The sequence below is a fragment of the Callospermophilus lateralis genome, chromosome 19 (assembly GCF_048772815.1).
Source record: "Callospermophilus lateralis isolate mCalLat2 chromosome 19, mCalLat2.hap1, whole genome shotgun sequence".
Taxonomy (NCBI): Eukaryota; Metazoa; Chordata; class Mammalia; order Rodentia; family Sciuridae; genus Callospermophilus; species Callospermophilus lateralis.
Genome location: NC_135323.1, coordinates 17,579,382 through 17,599,373, shown reverse-complemented (window position 1 = coordinate 17,599,373; position 19,992 = coordinate 17,579,382). Strand labels below are relative to the sequence as shown.

At 45.1% G+C, this 19,992-nt stretch overlaps 2 protein-coding genes across 9 annotated transcripts in view; one reads left to right on the top strand and one right to left on the bottom strand.

Moving 5' to 3' along the window:
* Lcmt1 (leucine carboxyl methyltransferase 1) overlaps nt 1-1,739 on the bottom strand; it is a 48,770-nt gene extending 47,031 nt beyond the window's left edge. Inside the window, exon 1 of the mRNA XM_076840145.2 lies at nt 1,490-1,739. Within this exon, the coding sequence (XP_076696260.1) occupies nt 1,490-1,602 (113 nt within the window). The 5' untranslated portion in view covers nt 1,603-1,739. The remainder of the gene's footprint in view (nt 1-1,489) is intronic.
* Nucleotides 1,740-14,468: 12,729 nt separating this feature from the next.
* Nucleotides 14,469-19,992, top strand: part of Arhgap17 (Rho GTPase activating protein 17) — an 85,339-nt gene continuing 79,815 nt past the window's right edge. For all 8 annotated transcript variants that reach the window (XR_013089457.2, XR_013089456.2, XR_013089454.2 and 5 more), the window contains exon 1: nt 14,469-14,634. Coding sequence is in view for 4 of the 8 variants with exons in the window: in XM_076840712.2 (XP_076696827.2) it covers nt 14,582-14,634 (53 nt within the window). In the remaining 4 variants the exon portion in view is untranslated. The remainder of the gene's footprint in view (nt 14,635-19,992) is intronic.

The following is a 19,992-nucleotide window of genomic DNA, read 5'->3' as shown; positions in this document are numbered from 1 at the left end:
GCAAGACCCTGGATTCCATCCTCAGCACCACATAAAAAAATAAGTAAGTGAAATAATGGTGTTGTGTCCAACTACAACAAATAAATATTTAAAAAAAGAGAAAATGACATTCAATATGAGAAAAATACATTACTGATTCAACAGTGCTATAGATATGATCAAAGATACCTGAAAGCTAGGAGAAATAAAGGCAAATGTAATCTCTTTAAATTCATAAATCTCATCAGGAACTGCGTCCGAGACTTGACTACATATGGATCTTTTCATTTATTTAATCAACCACCACTAACACCTACTAACTCACTCACTGCTCTGATTGCTAAACTAATACTAAATGTCGTTGGATCCTCAACATATTAATGTTCAAGTGAACATTAATACCACACCCATTTTACAGATCAGAAAAATGTGGTGCAGAATGTGTTTGGAACTTGCCCAAAGTTCACACAACTTGTAAGTGGCAGAGATCAGTTTCACAAGAGTCTGGCTTCAGAGTTCAAGCCCCAAACGACTATACTTATTCTCTAAGAACCTATTAAAAGTACAATCCTGCATCCAAAACTTTGGAATTCCCCACTCTACAATACCACCCTGACCCCAGCCTGCTTCTTCCAGTTCTTTCTGTTTTTCTAACAATCCATACTCCTCTCTTGCTCTGCCTGAACACTCTCCTACACCTTTTTACTTAGCCTTTTCTTCTCAACCTAAACATCACGGCCTAAATTACAAACGCTAATGGCACCTTGAACCTTCCACAACACAACACAAAGTTATAATTATAGATTTCACGAGTAACAATTTGTTTTCTGTCTTTCCCAACTAGGCTATGAGTTCCCGTATGTCCCACACATACTTGCTTGCCATCAATTCACAATGACTGAAACCCCACTCATCAGCCCCAAGAAAGGACCTGGCACGAAGTCCTCCCCCAATAAATAAGCTGAATGAATGAAAAGAAGACCCACAAGCCTCGTGTTCTCTTTCTCTGAGGTCCACCTGCACTGGAAATGCCCCCCCCAACACACACACACACACCTCCTACCACACCACCAATTCTCAAGCCTCTCTGTGCTACTGGCTCTGCAAACAAACATTATGTGGCCCTGAACAGTCACCTCCCCTTCATGGACATGAGTCTCAAGGGCACAATGGGGATCACGACCACCACCAAATGTAACCTACAAAGGAGGAGAAACCTTCCCACACCCAGCAAGGTTGTAGCTACTGTGTGCAACATGACCGTCCGTCTTGCCAGGGAAAAGGCACAGACCGTGTGCGCTTCGTCCAGCGCCGTCCTCCCATTCCCGATACCGAGGCTCATACGTGCCGGGAACCCCTGCCCCGTGCGCTTCACAGGTGCTACCAAGGGTCGCTGGAGCTGCGCGCGGCATCCCTCTCCGGGGTCCGGGCGCAGTTCCCGGACACAGGCCCGCCCCACACCCAGGCCCCGACCCCGGGGCCCGCCCCCAGCCCCGTGCGGGCCAGGCACCTCTTGCACAGAGAAGCATCTTCGCAGGTGCCGCGCACGCCCTCGTCGTCAGTGTCGCAGGTGGACGAGGAAGGAGAGGAGATGAAAGAGGGCTCCCTCAGGCTAGCAGCCATGGGCGTGGAGGTTCCGGGGTGCTGTGCCCACCAGGGACATGGAAGCGGGGGTCCACAAGCGGCGCAGCAAGGAGCAAACCACTCCAAGGAGGGAGGATAGAGGGGCCGGGCTCCACCCGCTCAGCTGGCGCGGCTCAATGACGCCGCCCCCGCGGGCGGCACCAGCAAACTTCCAGCTGATTGGCTCCTCTGTGGTGACGCTCATTGGGCTGTTTCCCCGCCCTTTCAGACCACGGAGCTGCTCATTGGAGGACTCTTTTGGCTCCGCCCACACGACCCGGAAGTGTGCCTCAAGAGCAGGGAAATTGAAAATGACCTAAGAGTGCGCAATGCTCCCTGGGAAGGGTAGTCTGAGTTGCTTTGGGAGGACTTCTGGTTCCTGGTTGCTGGTCACAAAATTTTGTAAATATGATTAACTCAGGGCAGAAGAGCAAGGAGGATCTTAAGCACTGGAGCGAAGGGCAGAGAATCTACCCAGGAAAAATTAAAAAAAAAAAAAAAAAAAAGGGCTCAGTGTCATTCAACAATTTAACAACTTTTAGGGAGGGCTGACACTCTGCCAGGTCCTGTGCGGAGGTCTTTGCACACAGAATCTCCTTTGAAATGTTGTGGAGGAGATAGTGCATGAAAAACTATGTAACAATGAAAATGAACGGCTAAATGTTAGAACAATAAATTATTCGGTGAAAGAAAGATAAAGTGATAAAGTGCAAACCAAGCAAAACTAATGTTGATTAGAGAAATTTATGTATGTGATAAAATAATATATGGAAAAGCAAAGCAACAAGGGAAAGTGTCCCAGGAATCAAGGACTGGGGCGTGTGGGACACAAAAATTAGGGAAAGGCACTGGGTTGGCGGGGCGGGGGATTCATAGACATATCTTCAGTTTCGCAAGTGGGAGTGAGTTCACGCCTTTGTTTCATGGTTACACATAGTCAAAATGTTCATTACAGATATTTTGTAATGGATTTGTTGTAAAAAAAAAATTTAGAAATTAAAGAGAAATATGGGGGCTGGGTTTGGCTCAGTGGTCGAGTGCTTGCCTAGCATGCATGAGGCACTGGGTTCGATCCTCAGTACCACCCACATAAATGTAAAATAAAGATTTTGTGTCCACCTAAAACTTAAGATAAATATTTAAAAAGAGAGAAGAAAAAGAAAAAGAAAAACAAGAAATGAGTTTGTATATTCAGTTGTATCTGCTTTGTGTTGGGAGCAGGGAAGGGATATATTCAAACTTTTAAAACTTTGAATCATAACCTATTTAAGCAAAACAAAACAAAAAAAAAAATAGTTCTGGGTGGTGTAGTGGTAGAACACTTGCCTAGCATTCCGAAGGTTCTGGGTTACAGCCCAGGGGCGGAAATGGGGTATATATCAGGCACCAGTGCCCATTGCCTATAGTCCCCGCAGCTTGGGATGCTGAGACAGAAGAATTGCTTGAGATCAGGAGTTCAAAAGCCAACCTCAATGATATAATGAGACCCCTCATCTAAAGAAAATAAATAAATAAAACAACGCAAACAGCAAACAGCAAATACTCAGCATTCTAGAAAGGATAGGGGGAACAGCTGAGGTTAAGTTTTGCCAGGGAGGGTGGTGAGGGGAGGGCATTTTTCTCAGCCTGGTCCTCTACAAAGGGTGGTTCTCTACAAAGCACTGAGCAGGTATAGTGTCCCAGCTTAGCAGTATACATGTTCCATGGGTGTTAGTGGATAATAAGTGTCAACAGCAAGTACTATAACGTACCGATGACAGTGTCTAGATTTGGTTAGTAAGGTCTGCCTGTTTCAATGACCTCTCAACCACAGTTTGCCTTTAGCTTCAAAGGGACACAGTTCAGACTTGACCTGGCTACCCGCAGTGTACCTAAATAATTCTGCTCCTGTATACAATATTTGCAGGCAAGGTCCTAACCATCTCTGCCTTTCTCTAGGAGTACAGGTTTATTACCTTAATGACATCCTCCTTTGAGCACATTTTTTGAGGGACACAGTTATTAAGGACATACATGTCCAATATCTTTTCGGTCTTTTTGGATTCTGGAGGTAATATTATTAATAGTATTATTACTTACAAATTTTACTTAAACACACTTATGCTGTTACTTGCAAATTAGCAATATGCCCAGCTTGGGCAGGGTTCCACCAACAAAAGGCTCTAGAATTTGTCCAAATTCAAATTAACAAGCACTCTTGTTACTGCCTTCAGAGACTCTTGCATGGAAGAGGCTTTGGTGACCTCTGCTCATGCTTCCTGGAGTCTCTGGATGGCCTAAGATGATCATAAGATGCCCATGGACTTCTGATGCAAAAACTACCATTTTTGCACCTGCATTTCAGCCATTAGAATGGTTACTGGCCACAGTCTAGGCTCTTCTGGAAATAGAGGTTTTCACAGACCCTGACCTGTGGCCCCCCTTCCCAACTGCCCCTTATTTCTTGGGTCACAGAGGCAGCACCACACAAGTTCCACATGGTGCCAAGACCTCCTTGCTATAAATGGAGCCAAATTTTGGTGCTCTGGCATATTCTACCTTCAAATGGGGGTGGCCTTTCCTGTCTCCAGATGACAAGGTGCTGGAGAGGTCGCCTCTCCCCCAGACTCTTTGGTGACCTGGGGATCAACTTAGCAAACATCAGTGAAAGGCTTCAGTTTGTATTTCAGTAGAGGTACTTGTCCTGAGACTACAGGGAAAATGAGAAGATCCCATTAGCAGAAGATGGAAACTTGGAGAACATTTTTAAAAATGACCAGAAACAAGAAGTCATAAAGAGACTGAGAAAGAGGGTCTAAAGTTAGAAACCTGGAGAGAGGGAGTGGGAGAGAGAGAGAGAGAGCAAAGTCAAAGGGTCTCACTAAGTTGCTAAAACTGATCTGGAACTTGCCATCCTCCTGCCTCAGCCTCCCAAGTCGCTGAGATTACACGTGTGTACTACTGTGCCCGGCATACACATTTATTTCTAAAGGATCTGAAAGAAAACAGATGAAAAGAAAACCACTAGAGTGATTTCCCAAGCAATGGAAAGGGGAATGGGACTTATTTGTGAAAGGGGAATTTGCTTTTTAATTTTATGTAACTTGTACTTTAGAACTCTTCACCATTTTTTCATATATAGGGAGGTTGCACTCACATATTTTATACTTTTTTTTTTTTTTTTTTGGTATTGGGGATTTAACTCAGGGGCACTCAACCACTGAGCTACATCCCCACATCCATTTTGAATTTTTTGTTGTTGTTGTTTGTTTTGTTTTTATTTTAGAGACAGTGTCTCACTGAGTTGCTTAGTACCTTGCCATTCTGAGGCTGGCTTTGAACTTGAGATCCTCCTTCCTCAGCCTCCCAAGCCGCAGGAATTACAGGTGTGCTGCCATCATGCCTGGCATATTTTTACTTTTTTAATGCTAACACAAGTTCATGTTTTACTTACCCAAGTTAAACACCTGCCCCTCATTAAAATTGAAAATATTCAGACAATACTTGAAGTACCCTTTGACCATAGTCTCTCATATCACCCACACCCTTCCTCCCAAGGAACAGCCATTGGCTAAGTTTGTGAATACTATCACAGCCCTTTAAAAACACTTTTTTAAAAAAGCATTTATTTTGGGGGGGCTGAGGTCTTGGCTCAGTGGTAGAGTGCTCATCTAGCATGCATGAGGCACTAGGTTCGATCCTCAGCACCACATAAAAATAAAGATATTTTGTCCACCTAAAACTAAAAAATAAATCTTAAAAAAAAAAAAGCATTTATTTTTGGCACTGGGGATTGAACTCAGGAGTTCTTTACTACTGAGCCACATCCCCAGCCCTTTTTATTTTTTATGTAGAAACAGGCCTTTTTATTTTATTTAGAAACAGGACTTTTTATTTTTTATTTTGAGCAGCTACATTGCTGAGGCTGTCCTCAAACTTGCCATCCTCCTGTCTCAGCCTCCTGAGTTACTGGGATCATAAGCAGGTGCCACCACACCTGCATGTAAATTTAAAGAGAGTAAAACTAAAAACAAATATGTGAGTTTTGTTTTTTTTTTCTTCTTCTTCTTCTTCTTCAAAAGGTCACTTTGTAATGTAGTACACACATGGTGGCTTGGTTTTTAAACATATCTAACTTGAGAATCTTCTATTTTTTTTTAAAGTCCTTCCGGTACAATTCCAGCACTCTTGTCAGGTGACATCAGCAAAGTGAAGATGTCCAGCCCCACCAATGTCAAGTCCAGCTGGGCTGGTGAGAGACACAACTCACAGAGCCCAACTCACATCTGCTCATTTGGGTGTGGCTCCTGGAGTCTTTTACAAACTTCCTGGTACCTTCCTAACTTGTTTGTTCTCTCCTGCTGCATCTAGAAGCTTCTTACAAGGAGAAGGACTTGCTGCTGGTGTAGATGAATGAGATCCTATTTGTATAAATTTAACCAAAATTTCTGAAGAGCAACTATTCAGCACAAAGTGCTGGTTGGGTTTTGGAGGTGTGTTGGGGACACTCACAGGTCCCTCCTCCGTTCACCAGGAAGCATGGCTTGGGTCTACCTGGGACAACTGCTCCCTGCCCTACCTTTCCATACCCAGCATGCCTCCCTTTAGTTGTGAGGCTTCCTCTGCTTCATGTGGTGCTTGAAGATATCCAAGGAAGGGCTTTCTCCTTAGAACTTTGTCTGCCTTTTCTTCCAGGTCATAGGTGAAGTTCATCCAGCCTCCAGCCCACACTTCCTCTCGGACCTCAGTTTGTTTTTGAAGCGTTCACTTTCTCCCCAGATCCCTTTCCGTCAGGTTGCCTTTTGGATTTTCTACTTCTTCTTCCCATTCAGACAAGGTGGAGCCAGCCTATGACTCCTCTTGTCCCTTGGAGACAGAAAACTGCAATGCCATCCTATCTCTCAGTTTTTTCCCCAGAAGGGTTTTACATGCAGTCCAGCTTCCTGGCATCCGTTTTCCAACTCAGTAGCATAGAAAACTACCTTGTCCTCCATGATGGTGATTTTTTTTCTGTTGGTTAAGCAGCCAGGGGTGCTTTACCACTGAGCCACATCCACAGATCTTTTTATTTATTTTTTTGAATTATTATTATTATTATTGTTATTATTATTTTATTTGTAGTTGGCCACCATACCTTTATTTCACTTATTTATTTTTATGTGGTGCTGAGGATCGAACCCAGGGTCTTGCACATGCGAGGCGAGCGCTCTCTACCGCTGAGCCACAACCCCAGCACTATTATTTTTTTTGAGACACAGTCTCAGTAAGCTGCTTAGGACCCGCTAAGATGCTGAGGCTGGCTTTGAACTTGTGATCCTCCTGCCTTAGCCTCCCAAGTCACTGGGATGACAGGAACATGCCACCTCGCTCAGCTCATTTTCCTGCTTTTAAGAGAATCCATATTCATTTCTAAACTTGACATTCTCTCCTTCAGGTTGCTAAAAGCTTATTTTTATTTACTTCCTTTGTAAGATTTTTCTCTCACAACTTTTGCCTTTGATGAGAAGCTCTTTTTTCCCTTCAGTAACTTTTGGAAAACATCCTGTTTCTCTTTTAGCTGCTTAATCCCTAAATCCATATGTTCCTGTCCTTTTCTCTCTAACTCTGAGGTGACAGCATTTGAATCAGAAGTCTCTGGTTATCCTCCCAGAGGGACCAATAATGGTTGTCTCTTTTTCCTGTAGTGATTTTTTTGAGTTCTTCAGTCTTTTGTTGGAGCAAGAATCTGGAAGTTTCAGTCAATATATGAGACTCACTTGTCTCAACAGATTCCACGGACCCTGGAGAATGTGATGATTTCGTGGAAAGTGAAATATCCAGCTGTCCTAAGAAAGTGTCCTTGGCATTGCAGAGGTACTCTATGCTGTGCCAATTCCTGTTCCAACTTTTTAAGTTTGGTTTCATTTTCTTTATGTTTTTGGAATCAGGTCAGTATAATTCATCTGTATAATTCATCTGTATTTTTGAATTAGGATCAATGTTAGTTAAAATCTGTACCTGAACCTGTTGAAGTTCTTGAATTTGGACTGTCTCATGGTCGCACTACCTGTTGGTTCCACTATCTCATTTTTTTAAAGTATTTATTTTTTAACTATAGGTGAACGCAATATCTTTTTTTTTTTTTTTTTTTAAAGAGAGAGTGAGAGAGAGAATTTTAATATTTATTTTTTTTAGTATTTGGCGGACACAACATCTTTGTTTGTATGTGGTGCTGAGGATCGAACCTGGGCCGCACGCATGGCAGGCGAGCGCGCTACCGCTTGAGCTACATCCCCAGCCCCAATAGTGAATGCAATATCTTTATTTTACATTTACGTGGTGCCTAGGATCGAACCCAGTGCCTCATGCATGCTAGGCGAGTGAGTGCTCCACCTCTGAGCCACATCCCCAGCCTCTGACTCTTCCATTTTTTTAACTAGCTGTTTTAATCAATCTCTTGAAGCTCCTCAAACTGATTCCTATTAATACCCCAAACCTCACTACTAGTGTTGGATGTTTGTGAAATTTTCAGTAAACTCGGCCATTTCTGATTCAACACATTGAGTCCTATCTGTGTCATTCAATTCTCCAAGAGGAGACAGGATCAATTCTGCACTGTCCTCTAAACATATCCTGACCACTACTTGCGAGTCTATCAGACAAATTGTTTATTTTCATCCTGCAGTTTGATGAGGGCTGATTCACTGGCACCCACAGTATTCATCACACTTGCTGATACTCTTTTTAGGTACTTATTTTCCCTAGCTTTCTCATTCCAAACAGCTAACATTTGTTTTCATTCCAGAGCATACATTTGCAGCAGCCGCAGAAGGTGAACAGTGTCCCCCGTGGAAGTAGATGAAGCTAATCTAGTGTGAAGACCCTGCATCTCTAAATCTTTCCACTGGCAGATCTGAGTTAGTTTACCATGTTCATCTGTGGACAGCTGATCAGCTAGTTCAGCCAAAAGCTTATATATATTTTTTTTCCATTTACATGTTGAATGTCCAACTTGAACAATTGAATTCTTGTTCTTTTCTTCCTTTTACTAATCTTTTAGTTTCAGCTTGAGATAAACCATGCTTTTCACTTCCTTTTTCTACAATCCAGCTACCAAACTTTTTTCTGCTTGAAAAACACCAGGGTCTGTTTGAATCTCTTGTCTTTTTTTCTTGCAGCTGGGTCTTGATCTGTCCTATTGCAAATTCTTCCTTTTCTCATCTATCCCTGAAATGAGCTGGGTTTGTGCAATCATTATTTGCTCATGCTGGTATTTAAAATTCTTCATTGTCTGTTGTTTTTTTTTTTTTTTTTTTTTTCTTGTAAAGAGTGTAGTGGGTGCATCTTATCTGCTTTTGATCTTCAATGATCTTCTGTGGATGTTTGGTTTCCTTCTGCAGATTATTACCTTTCCATACATTCATTTGAGAAACCCCAGCTTCTGGTTCCTGGATAGTGTGATTTTTAGGGTCAGTCAGAGCTACCACCCCCACTCTGTTTGTTCCCTGAATTGTTCCAGCTTTTCTTTCAGGTGATTATTTTTCTTTCATGGATGCAAGACTTGTGTCTTTTCATCTGTGTTAAAAGAAATCTCATTTTTTTCTTTTTTTTTTTTTTGGTACTAGGCATTGAACTCAGGGGCACTTGACCACTGGGCCACACCCCCAGCCCAATTTTATACTTTAATATTTAGAGACAGGGTCTTACTGAGTTGCTTAGCAAGCCACGCTGTTGCTCAGGCTGACTTTGAACTTGCAATCCTCCTGCCTCAGCCTCCCAAGCCACTGAGATGTGGCTGATCTGTGATGATAGGTATGTGCCACCACGCCCGGCCTCATTTTTTCTGAAGACCTGAAGAATGAATTTATCAAATTCCTCTGGAACCGCTGAGTTTCCCTGGTTTTATTCAATTATTTCCTCTTATTTTACAGTTTCACTTTGCTTCATCACATAAGACTAAGATTCACATTCAATTCAATTCACATTCATCCTTCTTCCACTTGGATGGATGGATCTCTGTCATTTTCTAAGAAGATCATTATTTTAGCCTCTAAGTCTGTTCTTCAATTTTTGGATAGACTTTACTTTTTTCAGTTTTTAGGAATTGAGCAGTTTTTTCCCCCCATCTCTTAAATTTTATTTTATTTTTTAGATACCAGGAATTGAACCCAGGGGTACTTAATTACCAAGCCACATCCACAGCCCTTTTTATGTTTTATTTTGAGACAGCATCTTTCTAATTGCTTAGGGCCTCACTGAATTGCTGAAACTGGCTTTGAACTTGCAATCCTTTTCCTCAGACTCCGGAGCCACTGGGATTATAGGCATGTGCCACCACGCCCGTCTTCATCTCTTGAATTTTACAGATGTCAGTGACTCCAATTCTTGAGCCACCTTGCTGTTACATGTTTTCTAATGTTTTTCTTCATGGTTGCTTAGGTAATCTTGAATCCTGTAGCTGATTTTGATTAATCTCTGTTTCTGTAATTCTGACATTTCAAATTGTCAGCAATTTCCTGACTTCTGTTCAGGTTCCTTGACGGTATTGTTGTAGGGACAAACGAGGCCAGGCACCGAAGATAGCAGCAAACAGTTTATTTGGCTGCAGCCAGGTTCAGAGGACACAGCTTTTGCTGTAATCAATTAATCCCCTGAACCCCAAGTTCAGGGAGTTTCAGAGTTTTATACCCAGCGTGTAAGGGGAGGGGCTCAGAAGTTCACAGCCTGCAGAAGTTCACATAAAAGCAGCTTTTTTTTTTTTTTTTTTTTTTAATATTCTTTTTAAAACCTTTGTTTACTTATACATAGACACAATATTTTTATTTTATTTATTTTTATGTGGTGTTGAGAATCGAACCCAGTGCCACATGTGTGCAAGGAAAGCTCTCTGCCACTGAGCCACAACTCCAGGCACAAAAGCAGCTTTTTCTCTTACTGTTGTGGGCAAGTTAACCATTCAAGGACAACACCTGAGAAGGGGAGAGCTTCTTCTCCCCTTTCTTTCCTCCCCCTGGCAGCTGTTACCATGGAGCCCAGTTGTAACTTATCTTAAAAATGTAGACATCTCTGTGAAGCCCAGCTCAAGGCCAGAGGCCTTGTTTGCACATTTCTTCAAAGTACTATACTGGATATGTTTGTGAAAAACCAGTAAGGAGGTGTCCAGCACCTGGAGTGCTGGTATCTTCTCGGCCAGTGGCCAAGAAAACAGGGCGACATGAAAATAGGAAATTTATCTACATTGGACTCTTTCTCAAAGACTCTTTTGCTGACAGTACTAAAATCAGCATGGTGAAGAGGGCTATTCTGTGGAGAAAGGGGGTGCCACTTCAGTATTTTGCAGTTTATAGAGTTCATGTATGCCTGCTAGTTGTTCCTTCTACGATGTAAGCAATAAATCTCCAATGCTTAACCTTAGACTCAAATCTTTTTTTGGGGTAGGGGGTATCAGGGACTGAACCCAGGACTCCTTAAACACTGAGACACATCTCGAACCCTTTGTATGTTTTATTTTGAAGTAAGGTCTTGCTAAGTTGCTTAGGGCCTTGCTAAATTGCTGAGGCTGGTCTTGAACTTCTGATCCTCCTGCCTCAGCCTCCTAAATTGAGGATTATAGGCATGTACCCCATTCCCCAGCTCACATTCCACTCTCTCTCTTTTTTATAATATTTATTTTTTAGTGGTAGTTGGACACAATACCTTTATTTTATTTATTTATTTTTTAATGTGGTACTGAGACTCGAACCCAGGGCCTCGCACATGCTAAGCGAATGCTTTTCCGCTGAGCCATAACCCCAGCCCTGAGACTCAACTCTTAAAAAAAAAAAAAAAATTCCTCCAACAATCTGTTCATCTCTTGTTGTGACTAAATTATGTTACTAAAATCCATGTTATTGGCTTGGAAAGCTGATGCTTGATTGGCACCACACCCAAGTGTGATACAGTAGTGAATGGTACACAGCCAATGTCTGAATGTGGTGACTCAGTCGCTGACTGCAGAAGCCCTATCTGCCTTGCTTTAAGAAGCCTTCTTGAAGGGTGTGGGGGCATGCCCCTGAAATCCCTGCAGCTCCAGAGGCTGAGGCAAGAGGATTGCAAGTTTAAGACCAGCCTTGGAAACTTAGTGAGACTGTCTCAAAATTAAAAAAAAAAAAAAAAAAAAAAAAGAGGCTGGGGATGTAGCTCCATGGTAAAGCACCTCTGGGTTAAATATCTAGGACAAAAAAAAAAGTCTTCTTCCTGCTGTCAGAGGAGCCACCAAGTGCTCTTTCCAGGGGGTGCACATGGGCCTATTCTTCAAGCTATGTTTATACTACATTTTTTAATTTTATTTTATCTAGCTACCTATTTATTTATTTTTGGTTCTGGGGATCGAACCCAGGGCTTTATGCATGCAAGCCAAGCACTCTACCAACTGAGCTATATCCCCAGCCCCTTATTTTATTGATTGATTGCCTGATTGATTTTCTTTTTTATTCCAGTGCTGAAGACCCAAACCAGGGCCTCACGTATGCTAGGCAAGCACTCTACCACTGAGCCACATCCCCAGTTCACAGTTGTTTCTTAGCGGCAGTAAAATATACACAGTAATACACATCCATCCGACAGGTTCGATTCACTGTGATTGACAAATGTCTACTCATACACATAAGCACGACCTTAAGGAGGATACAGAACATTATCTGGAATGTTCCATTCAACCTTTGCCCTCATGCCCCACAGGCCCTGTTCTGGTATCAGTGCCCAGGAATGAGTTTTGTCAATTCCCAAACATCCTACACAGGGTGTTTCACGTTTATGCTTTGTGTCTGGATGCTTTTCATATGAGTTAGAGATCTAGTCAAGGCATTGACTTTAATTATGCACAGAGTGATCTACTGATAGAAGTTAAGGTCCTACTATCACAGGAAAGCAGGGAGCCGAAACTCCAAACCTGGGTTCTTGTGTTTCGACCCAAGAAGACTTAAAGTCAGACACCAAAAGTCAGGCAAGGGAACTTTATTAGAAGTGAAAGTGAGGTGAAAATAACGTAAAAGAAAAGTGAGGCTTAAGCAAAAAGCACTCTCAAGGGAGAGAGTGGGCCGTCTCCAAGCAGAGAAGGACGAAGGAGACAGTGCTGTTGAAGCCAGAATGAGCCAGGCAGTATAGATAGGTAAGTCAAGTCTGGTCAGATCAAGGAGGTCAATTTTGAGTCCGGTAAGTTGGAGACTGTCCCCTGAAGGATTGAAATGTTAATTCCTTCAGAGCCCTTCCCCCACCCTTATCAAGAACCTGCCCCTGCTCCAACCTGTTGCCAAGGTAACCTGTCCCAGGAATTGCCTCTCCCTACAGGGAGCTATAAGGTTGTAAATCTGTCTTTGGCTGCACCATCCTGCCCCTCCCCCTTCCCCCACCTCTTTCCCACCTTTTGGCCACCCCACTGAGCATTTCCTAGGCTTAGTCCTGTAAGCAGGAAGGAGAGAGATAAGGGGAAGAGGGCAGAACAAAGGAAGCCCAGGACTTATAAAAAGGGGGAACACTGGGCTTCTCGGGATACCAGGATACCCTTCTCCCTCCTGGGAAAAGTCTATGTAAAGTCTAAGTCTTTGTAAACATATCCTGCTTTATATGCTTGCCTCTGCGTGCTTCTCTAATGTTCAAATTTCAACATGTGAGGAGCAGAACTCCAATAACTGGCCGTGCCATTGTCCCCAATATTATTACTGTTGATGTTTACCAGGAGAACTGGGGACAACCTTCTGTACGCTTTGCTGATTGTGTGTTCTCAACTCCTCCTTCACATTGGGCGGTGGAGCTTTTGACCTTAGTTGGTCCTCTCCAGAACTGTCATGGTGGCCATCCTAGTTAGGGGGGCTTCATATACAAATCAATCCCACGTTAATGTGGGCACTGGGGTCAATAGCTGGTCAGAAGTTATGTCAGCACACCTGAGCTGCTAAAGGAATCTTCCTTGCCATAATTCCTAGCTTCATGTCAACGTGGTCCATGGAGCCTAGCAAGAGTGAGTCCCATTAATACTTTTCTCTTGACATAGTTCCTGATTAGCTCCTTTTGCTTCTGTTTCTTTTCTACAAGTTAACTACCACATTTTGCTTTCTTGTTTACTTTAAAAATAGTTCAAAGAAGACCCTAAAATAATTTAAAGAACACCTGTCACCTTGCCTGCTCACTGCTGGCTACTACCTACCACCACCAGATTGTGAAGCTGCTGATCCGTGTGGGCGGACTTCCTCCCCTCCCCCGCCTCCTGGGGATTGAATTTAAGGGTGCTCTACTACCAAACTACATCCCCAGCCCTTTCACTGCACTACTTTTCATTATGAGAAGAGTCTTGCTAAGTGGCGGAGGTTGGCCTCGAACTTGGGCTCCTCCTGCCTCAGACTTCCGAGTAGTTCACAATTCAGGAATGGGCCACAAGGCCGGGTGGAACAGGCGACTATTCCTGAGTTGATATCAACTAGAGTAGGTTCGTGGGTTTGGAACCCGACTGGGACCTGCTTGGGGGGTCTGGGGATGGAGACAGCAGGGGGTCGCACAGTCGCCTTTGGCTTGGAATTCTTGGCAGAGCTGGGCTAGGCCTGCTCAGCTCTGTTTGGCTCCATTCGGTTGGCCAGTTCGGCTCTGCTCGGCTCGGTTCAGCTCGACCTTGCTGGGCTCGGCTCCACTCGGCAGGGCTCGGCTGGGCTCGGTCCTACTCGGCAGGGCTCCGCTCAGCCCCGCTGGACTCGGCTGGGCTCTGCCTGCCTTGGCAGGGCTCGGCTCGGCCCCGCTCGGCTCCGCCCCGCTCGGCTCGGCCCCGCTCGGCTCGGCCCCGCTCGGCTCGGCCCCGCTCGGCTCGGCCCCGATCGGCCCGGCCGGGGGGCGGGCGGGCGGCGCTGCTGGAAGTGACGCGGCGAGGGCGGGGCCGGGCTGAGGTAGCCGCCGCCTCCGTCGCTGCCGCCCGGGCCGGGAAGCGATGTAGGAGCCGCCAGGCCGTCTCCCGCCCTGCCCGGCCCGAGCCCCGCGGGCCGCCGCCACCGCCGCCATGAAGAAGCAGTTCAACCGCATGAAGCAGCTGGCCAACCAGACCGTGGGCAGGCGAGTGCGCCGGCGGGCGGGCCTGCGGGGGTCGCGCCGGGCGGGGGGCGGGTCGGCTCCGCCGAGGGCCGGGAGGCTGGGGACCCGGCCGCCGCCCCGCCTGAGGCCAGTGCGGCCCGGGGCCGGGGGCTGCTCCGCGCCGCGGCCCGGGCTCCACCCGCCCGCAGTCCCGCGGCCTCCTCGGCAGCCTGCCCCGGGGTCCCGCGGCCCACTGCCCCTGCCCCGGGGACGGCGCCCGAGCTGTGCCCTCTTCTGGGGCTCGGGAGGACCTCCGTGCCCGGCGTCGCGCCCCGCGCGGGTCCTCGGGGCGGCGGTCCCGGCCTTTCCCGGGCGATCGGCTGCGGCGGGAACCACCTCGGGGGTCTTCCCTGTGGTGGGCTTGGCTTAGCGGAGTACAGAAGGCGCTTTGCGGGAGCTGAGAAGCGGGCTGTCCCTGTCCCAGGGCGAATGGGAACTCGAGTGCAAGTTCTTGACATTTGGAAACTTGGGATTGGAAGAAAAGGATGTGGAGACGCCTTGCGTTGGTTGAAAAGAAGTCTTTCTCACCTTGGGTGTGGGAACGTACGCCTCCCTGTTTCCTTGGGACTGCTCTAAGGCCTCACAAGGGGCATTGATTTTTAAATGAAAGAATAGAGGGTTGGAGGCGCTCGGGCCGCTGCACAGGAACGATTTGTGGTTTTGAGCGCTTCTGTAGGTAATTGTCAGGTGCCATGTTATCTGGAGCAAATATTTCAAGGTCTTGCAGGGCAGGGAGCTGCACGGGACCAACTTATTGCTTATTCTGGAAAGAGATGTGATTTTTCTTTTTCACAGCTCTTGCTGCTGCTTCTGCTGCTGCTGCCTCCTCCTCCTCCTCCTCCTCCTCCTCTTCTTCTTCTTCTTCTTCTTCTTCTTCTTCTTCTTCTTCTTCTAACAGTTAAGGGGAGTTTGGTTTGGTTGAAGCATGTGAGACACTTCGTTTTTAGTGTGTATGAAAATACTTTTACTTCCTCTTGAGTTTTCTAAATTTGCTTCTCACAGTGTTTCGTTTCCCTCAACTTTTTTGCTTAGTTGTGTTGTTTGATTTTTACAATATCCTACCATGTTTTCTTGGTGTGCATTTATTCTGTTTCCAGAGTTACCTACCCCCTGCCTCTAAAGCCCGGACATGCCTACTTTTCTGTCGTTTGTAGGAAAATTGAAGAAGTAAAGCTTAGAAGATAGGTGGGATTAGAAATGGAAAGGGGCTAATGTTTCAAGCAAAAAGCATGATAAGTAAATGATCATTTCTTGTGAGTTTTTTACCCTTCTTAGAGTTTTCAGCAAAGTGCATCTGGTGTCAGTATTTAATAAGTGTCAGGATACATTTGCTAGATTGTTGTTTTGATCTGTTTTTGCATTGTGTCGGGCAAGGGACATTTGCTCTTTTGATACAAAATTCAGAGTGCTTTCTATCTGGAAATCCATTTAGGGTCTCTCTGGCTCCTGCTTCCTGGTAGCCTCTCTTCCCACTTTTACACTTTAGCCATACTTGCCTACTTTCAGTTTCCAGAGGAGGCCCTGCAAAACCCATTAGCCTCTCCCTGGAACTCCTGGAAGCCTCTTTCACCACCCTTTCCTACAGATACCTCCTACTCATCCTTCAGATCTCCCAGTGAAGGTTTCAGTGCCTCTGGGAGGTCCCTGATATTCCAGCCTAGAATGGATGTCCCTCCTAGGTGTTGTCATAATCCCATAGACCACCTGCTTTTTGTCATTGAATTGCCTCTTTACTAGCCTGGGTCCCCATCAGCCTGCACACCTTGAGAGTCCTGGCTGTGTCTCCTTCTATTGCCAGAGTCGGCTATGGCAGATATTCAATCTGTGTGGTTAATTCCAGGATTCTGGTTCTTACTAGATTGCCTGGTGGTGTGAGCCCAAGTCTGGGAAAATGTGAACTGGATAGAGCAGATGGTGATTCATACTAGAACTGTAATTCTCAGCCTGACCTTTGACTGTTTGAAAATCTTTGCTGCTAGATGCCAGTGGAAGCTGCAGCTATTACAGAGCTATTAAGGGTGTGGTGGTTATGCATCCAAAGTCAGAACATCTGTTTTCACTGGGGAACCTATCGCCTTCTTGCTGTTGATTTCCTAGATATTTCTTTCTTTTCTTTCTTTCTTTTTTTACTTAATTAATCATAAAGGACTAGAAAGGAAAATTGGAGGCAGGAGAGACCCTAGAATTGTTACTGCTAGGAAGCAGATGGTTGATGGGTACCAGAAGAAAGAATTCTGGGTGTATTTGGGTCAAGAGGAATTTTTGCAAGAAAGTACAGAAGGGTTTTCCCCCTATAATTTGGATGGAGAAGGAAGTTATATCTGTGAGTGTCAGGCCTGTTGTGTGTTGCTTTATCAGTTTATAGGGCTCTAAGTTTGTGTCTTGCAATGAGGTATTCCTGCAGTATGGAGACCTTGTGAGTAACTCATGGTGGGGTTCCATGGACCAGCAAGTGGAGAATTAGTAATGCCTGGAAGGAATGAGTTCTCATGATGCAATTTGTTTATAGTGGCTGGATGAGTCTATTAGAGAAAATGGGTAAGGCTTATGAGGTGGACTCATGATGTGGGTGTCTCAGAGAAGTAGGATGATTCTTTTTATCCACCTGCTTTTTGTTGAGTCATACATTCAATAGACAACTTGAGACCAAGCCAGGCACACTGTGCAAGGTATTAAAGAATAAAAGGTGAATAGGACATGCTTTCTGCCCTGAAGCTGCTCAATAGATAGGTGGAGGAGATAGGCAAACCAAAAATAATTATATACATGAGATAAGTGCTTGTAGAAGGACAGCTCATGCACAGAGGAAAACTTAGCTGACTGGTCGGAGGAAAGGAGCAAAAGCTTCTTGGAAGGGAAAGTGTGAGCAGAGCCTTTTCTTTTTTCTTCTAACTTCAAGCACTTATTTGGAATTTTTCTTGTAATGATTAGGTCTCTTTTGGTTGGAAGCAAACCCAATTCAAGCTGCCTGAGCAAAGAGGAATTCATTGACTCACATGTGAGCAGAAGAGTCCAAGAACAATGTGGTTTTATATTTGGCTGGATCTAAGGGTTCCACTCTAGACAGGCCATGTTCTTGGGGACACCCTCCTCCACCCCCAGGTCTTCCATTATTCTCCGTGTAAGTCCCAGAGGGAAAGAATACTTTGTGACTGTGGCCAAAGTCCCAGAATTGGCTCTGAATGTTTCTGGGTCACATGCCTTTCCCCAGAAATGGAATGGAGTCTGCTCTACCCAAGCCATGTGGACTGAGAGTGCAGGAGCACTGGTTCCCTAGGGTAAACTGGGGTGCTGTCACCAGCAGGAAGGAGATCAGGGGCTGGTTGGGCAGGCAAGGAATGTCCCCTCATGCTTTATGCACTGGTGCTACAGAGAGATTGATTCTTGAAAACCCTTAGTGCAGATCATCCGGGGATGCAGGTTTAGAGGTGTCCTGAATAGAGGCAGGGGAAAGCCAAGATGAGGAACCTGAAGTTATGAGAGCAAATGTCAAGGAGGGCCTGAGGGATGGAACTAGAAAGGTGTGGTCCTGGGGCTCTGGGAGGAATGTCTTAACTGGCTCTTGATTCTGCAGTGATCAAAGCTTCCCCTGGAGGTCCCAGTACTTTCCCAGATAATTGTCTTTAGGTAAGTCAAGATTTCAAACCTAAGTGCCTGGAGGGTCAGGGTAGTAACTTGGTCCAGGTAGGGGCTGCAGGGGATTTGGAGAGCCATGACCCACAACTTTCTGGGAATGAAGGCCCAACTGGAGTTTTCAAGAATAGCTTGAAATGTATGGTTCTCAATGAATAGTAAATGGCATTTAATTCAAATTAAATGACATGGCACTATGTGGGACTACACAAAATACTTTGGGGCCAGATATGTCCCATGGATCACTAGTAACCACTTGTACAGAGGACCTGCAAGTTAACAGGCCCTGTTATTTTTATTTTCCCTCTTCCTTATCCTGTTGTCACTATATCCTCAGTTCTTTGGATTTGTTGAAGAGCTCATTCTTTCCTTTACTGAGACCGTCCAGAGTTCTAGTAGTAACCGTCAACGTTTCTCTGGTAGTTTGGTTTACAAAGCTCTGTGCTGGACCATCTGGCCTGGTTCTCACCTATAGGAGATTATAACCTTTGCTTCATAAGGAAAAATGACTTGCTAAGTTGGTACAGTTAGCTACTCAGTGTCCGAAACAGGACCTGGGTGTAGGCCTGCTGACTCTGGACCCCAGATGCTTTTGACTACAGAGGCTGAGCTGCCCTTTCATCAGGAAAGAATTAATATTGGCGAGTGTTTATTAATCAGCTTCTATGCTTATTAAGCTTCAGGGCTAGGTGCTGTGCATAAAATATCTTGCTGCACTCCCAGAGCAGTGCCCAGAGGTGCTGTCACTTATTCCTGATTTAATGATGAGGAAGCCAGAGATCAAAGAGGTCATGGAGCTAGTAAATGACAGAGCCATGCATCTGAACCCAGGTTTCTCTACCAGCAGCATGACTTTCACAGTGAATCCAAATGCACGTGTACCTGCTGATCTCAGAGCCTCTGGTACCATGGTATCTTACCCTCTCTCTTCTATGAGGCAGTCCTTCCTATAGTTGGCCATCACACACTGTACCCTTACTTTGCCCCCAGTCACATTTTGCCCCCGCCACCTACTGCACTGTTTCTTTTTCTCATCCTGATTTTCACTCTTGCTTTGCTCCAAGCTAAGTAGATTCTGTCCAGCTTTTGCATAGGGCAGGTGGGGGAGAGAAGTCCCTTGCCTTCCTAACTTCTCAATCTGATCTTCCATGGTCTTGTGATGTGGTTTTTATGCTGTGAAACCTTAAAATATCAAACAGGTTATGTACAGGTGAAAATCCGTTCTTCACTGGGGGAAAAAATAAACCATGAAAGGTCATGGTCATGTCTTTGTAAGGGCAGCGTACCTTCCTGTTAGGGCGTTATCCTCCTGGGAGAGGTTCTCAGTGTGTTCCACTGGGGTTTGCCATCATACTAGACAGTGGTCCTGGAGTCAGTATGAGCACTATGCATTTCTGTCAGACCACAGAATGTTCTGCATTTATCATTCTATTTCTCAATTGTAGGTAGCTGCCACCGTAATTAATTAAGTATATAAATATGATTAAACATATACTATTATCCCACTGTCATCTGCTTTGGGTGATTATTATTATTATAATTTTGTAGTGGGGATTGAACCCAGGTGTGCTTTATCACTGGGCCACATCCCCAGTCCTTTTTCATTTTTTACTTTCAGACAGGGTCTCGCTAAATTGCTTAGGACCTTGCTAAGTTGCTGAGGCTGGCTTTGAATTTGTGATTCTCCTGCCTCAGCCTCCTGAGCTG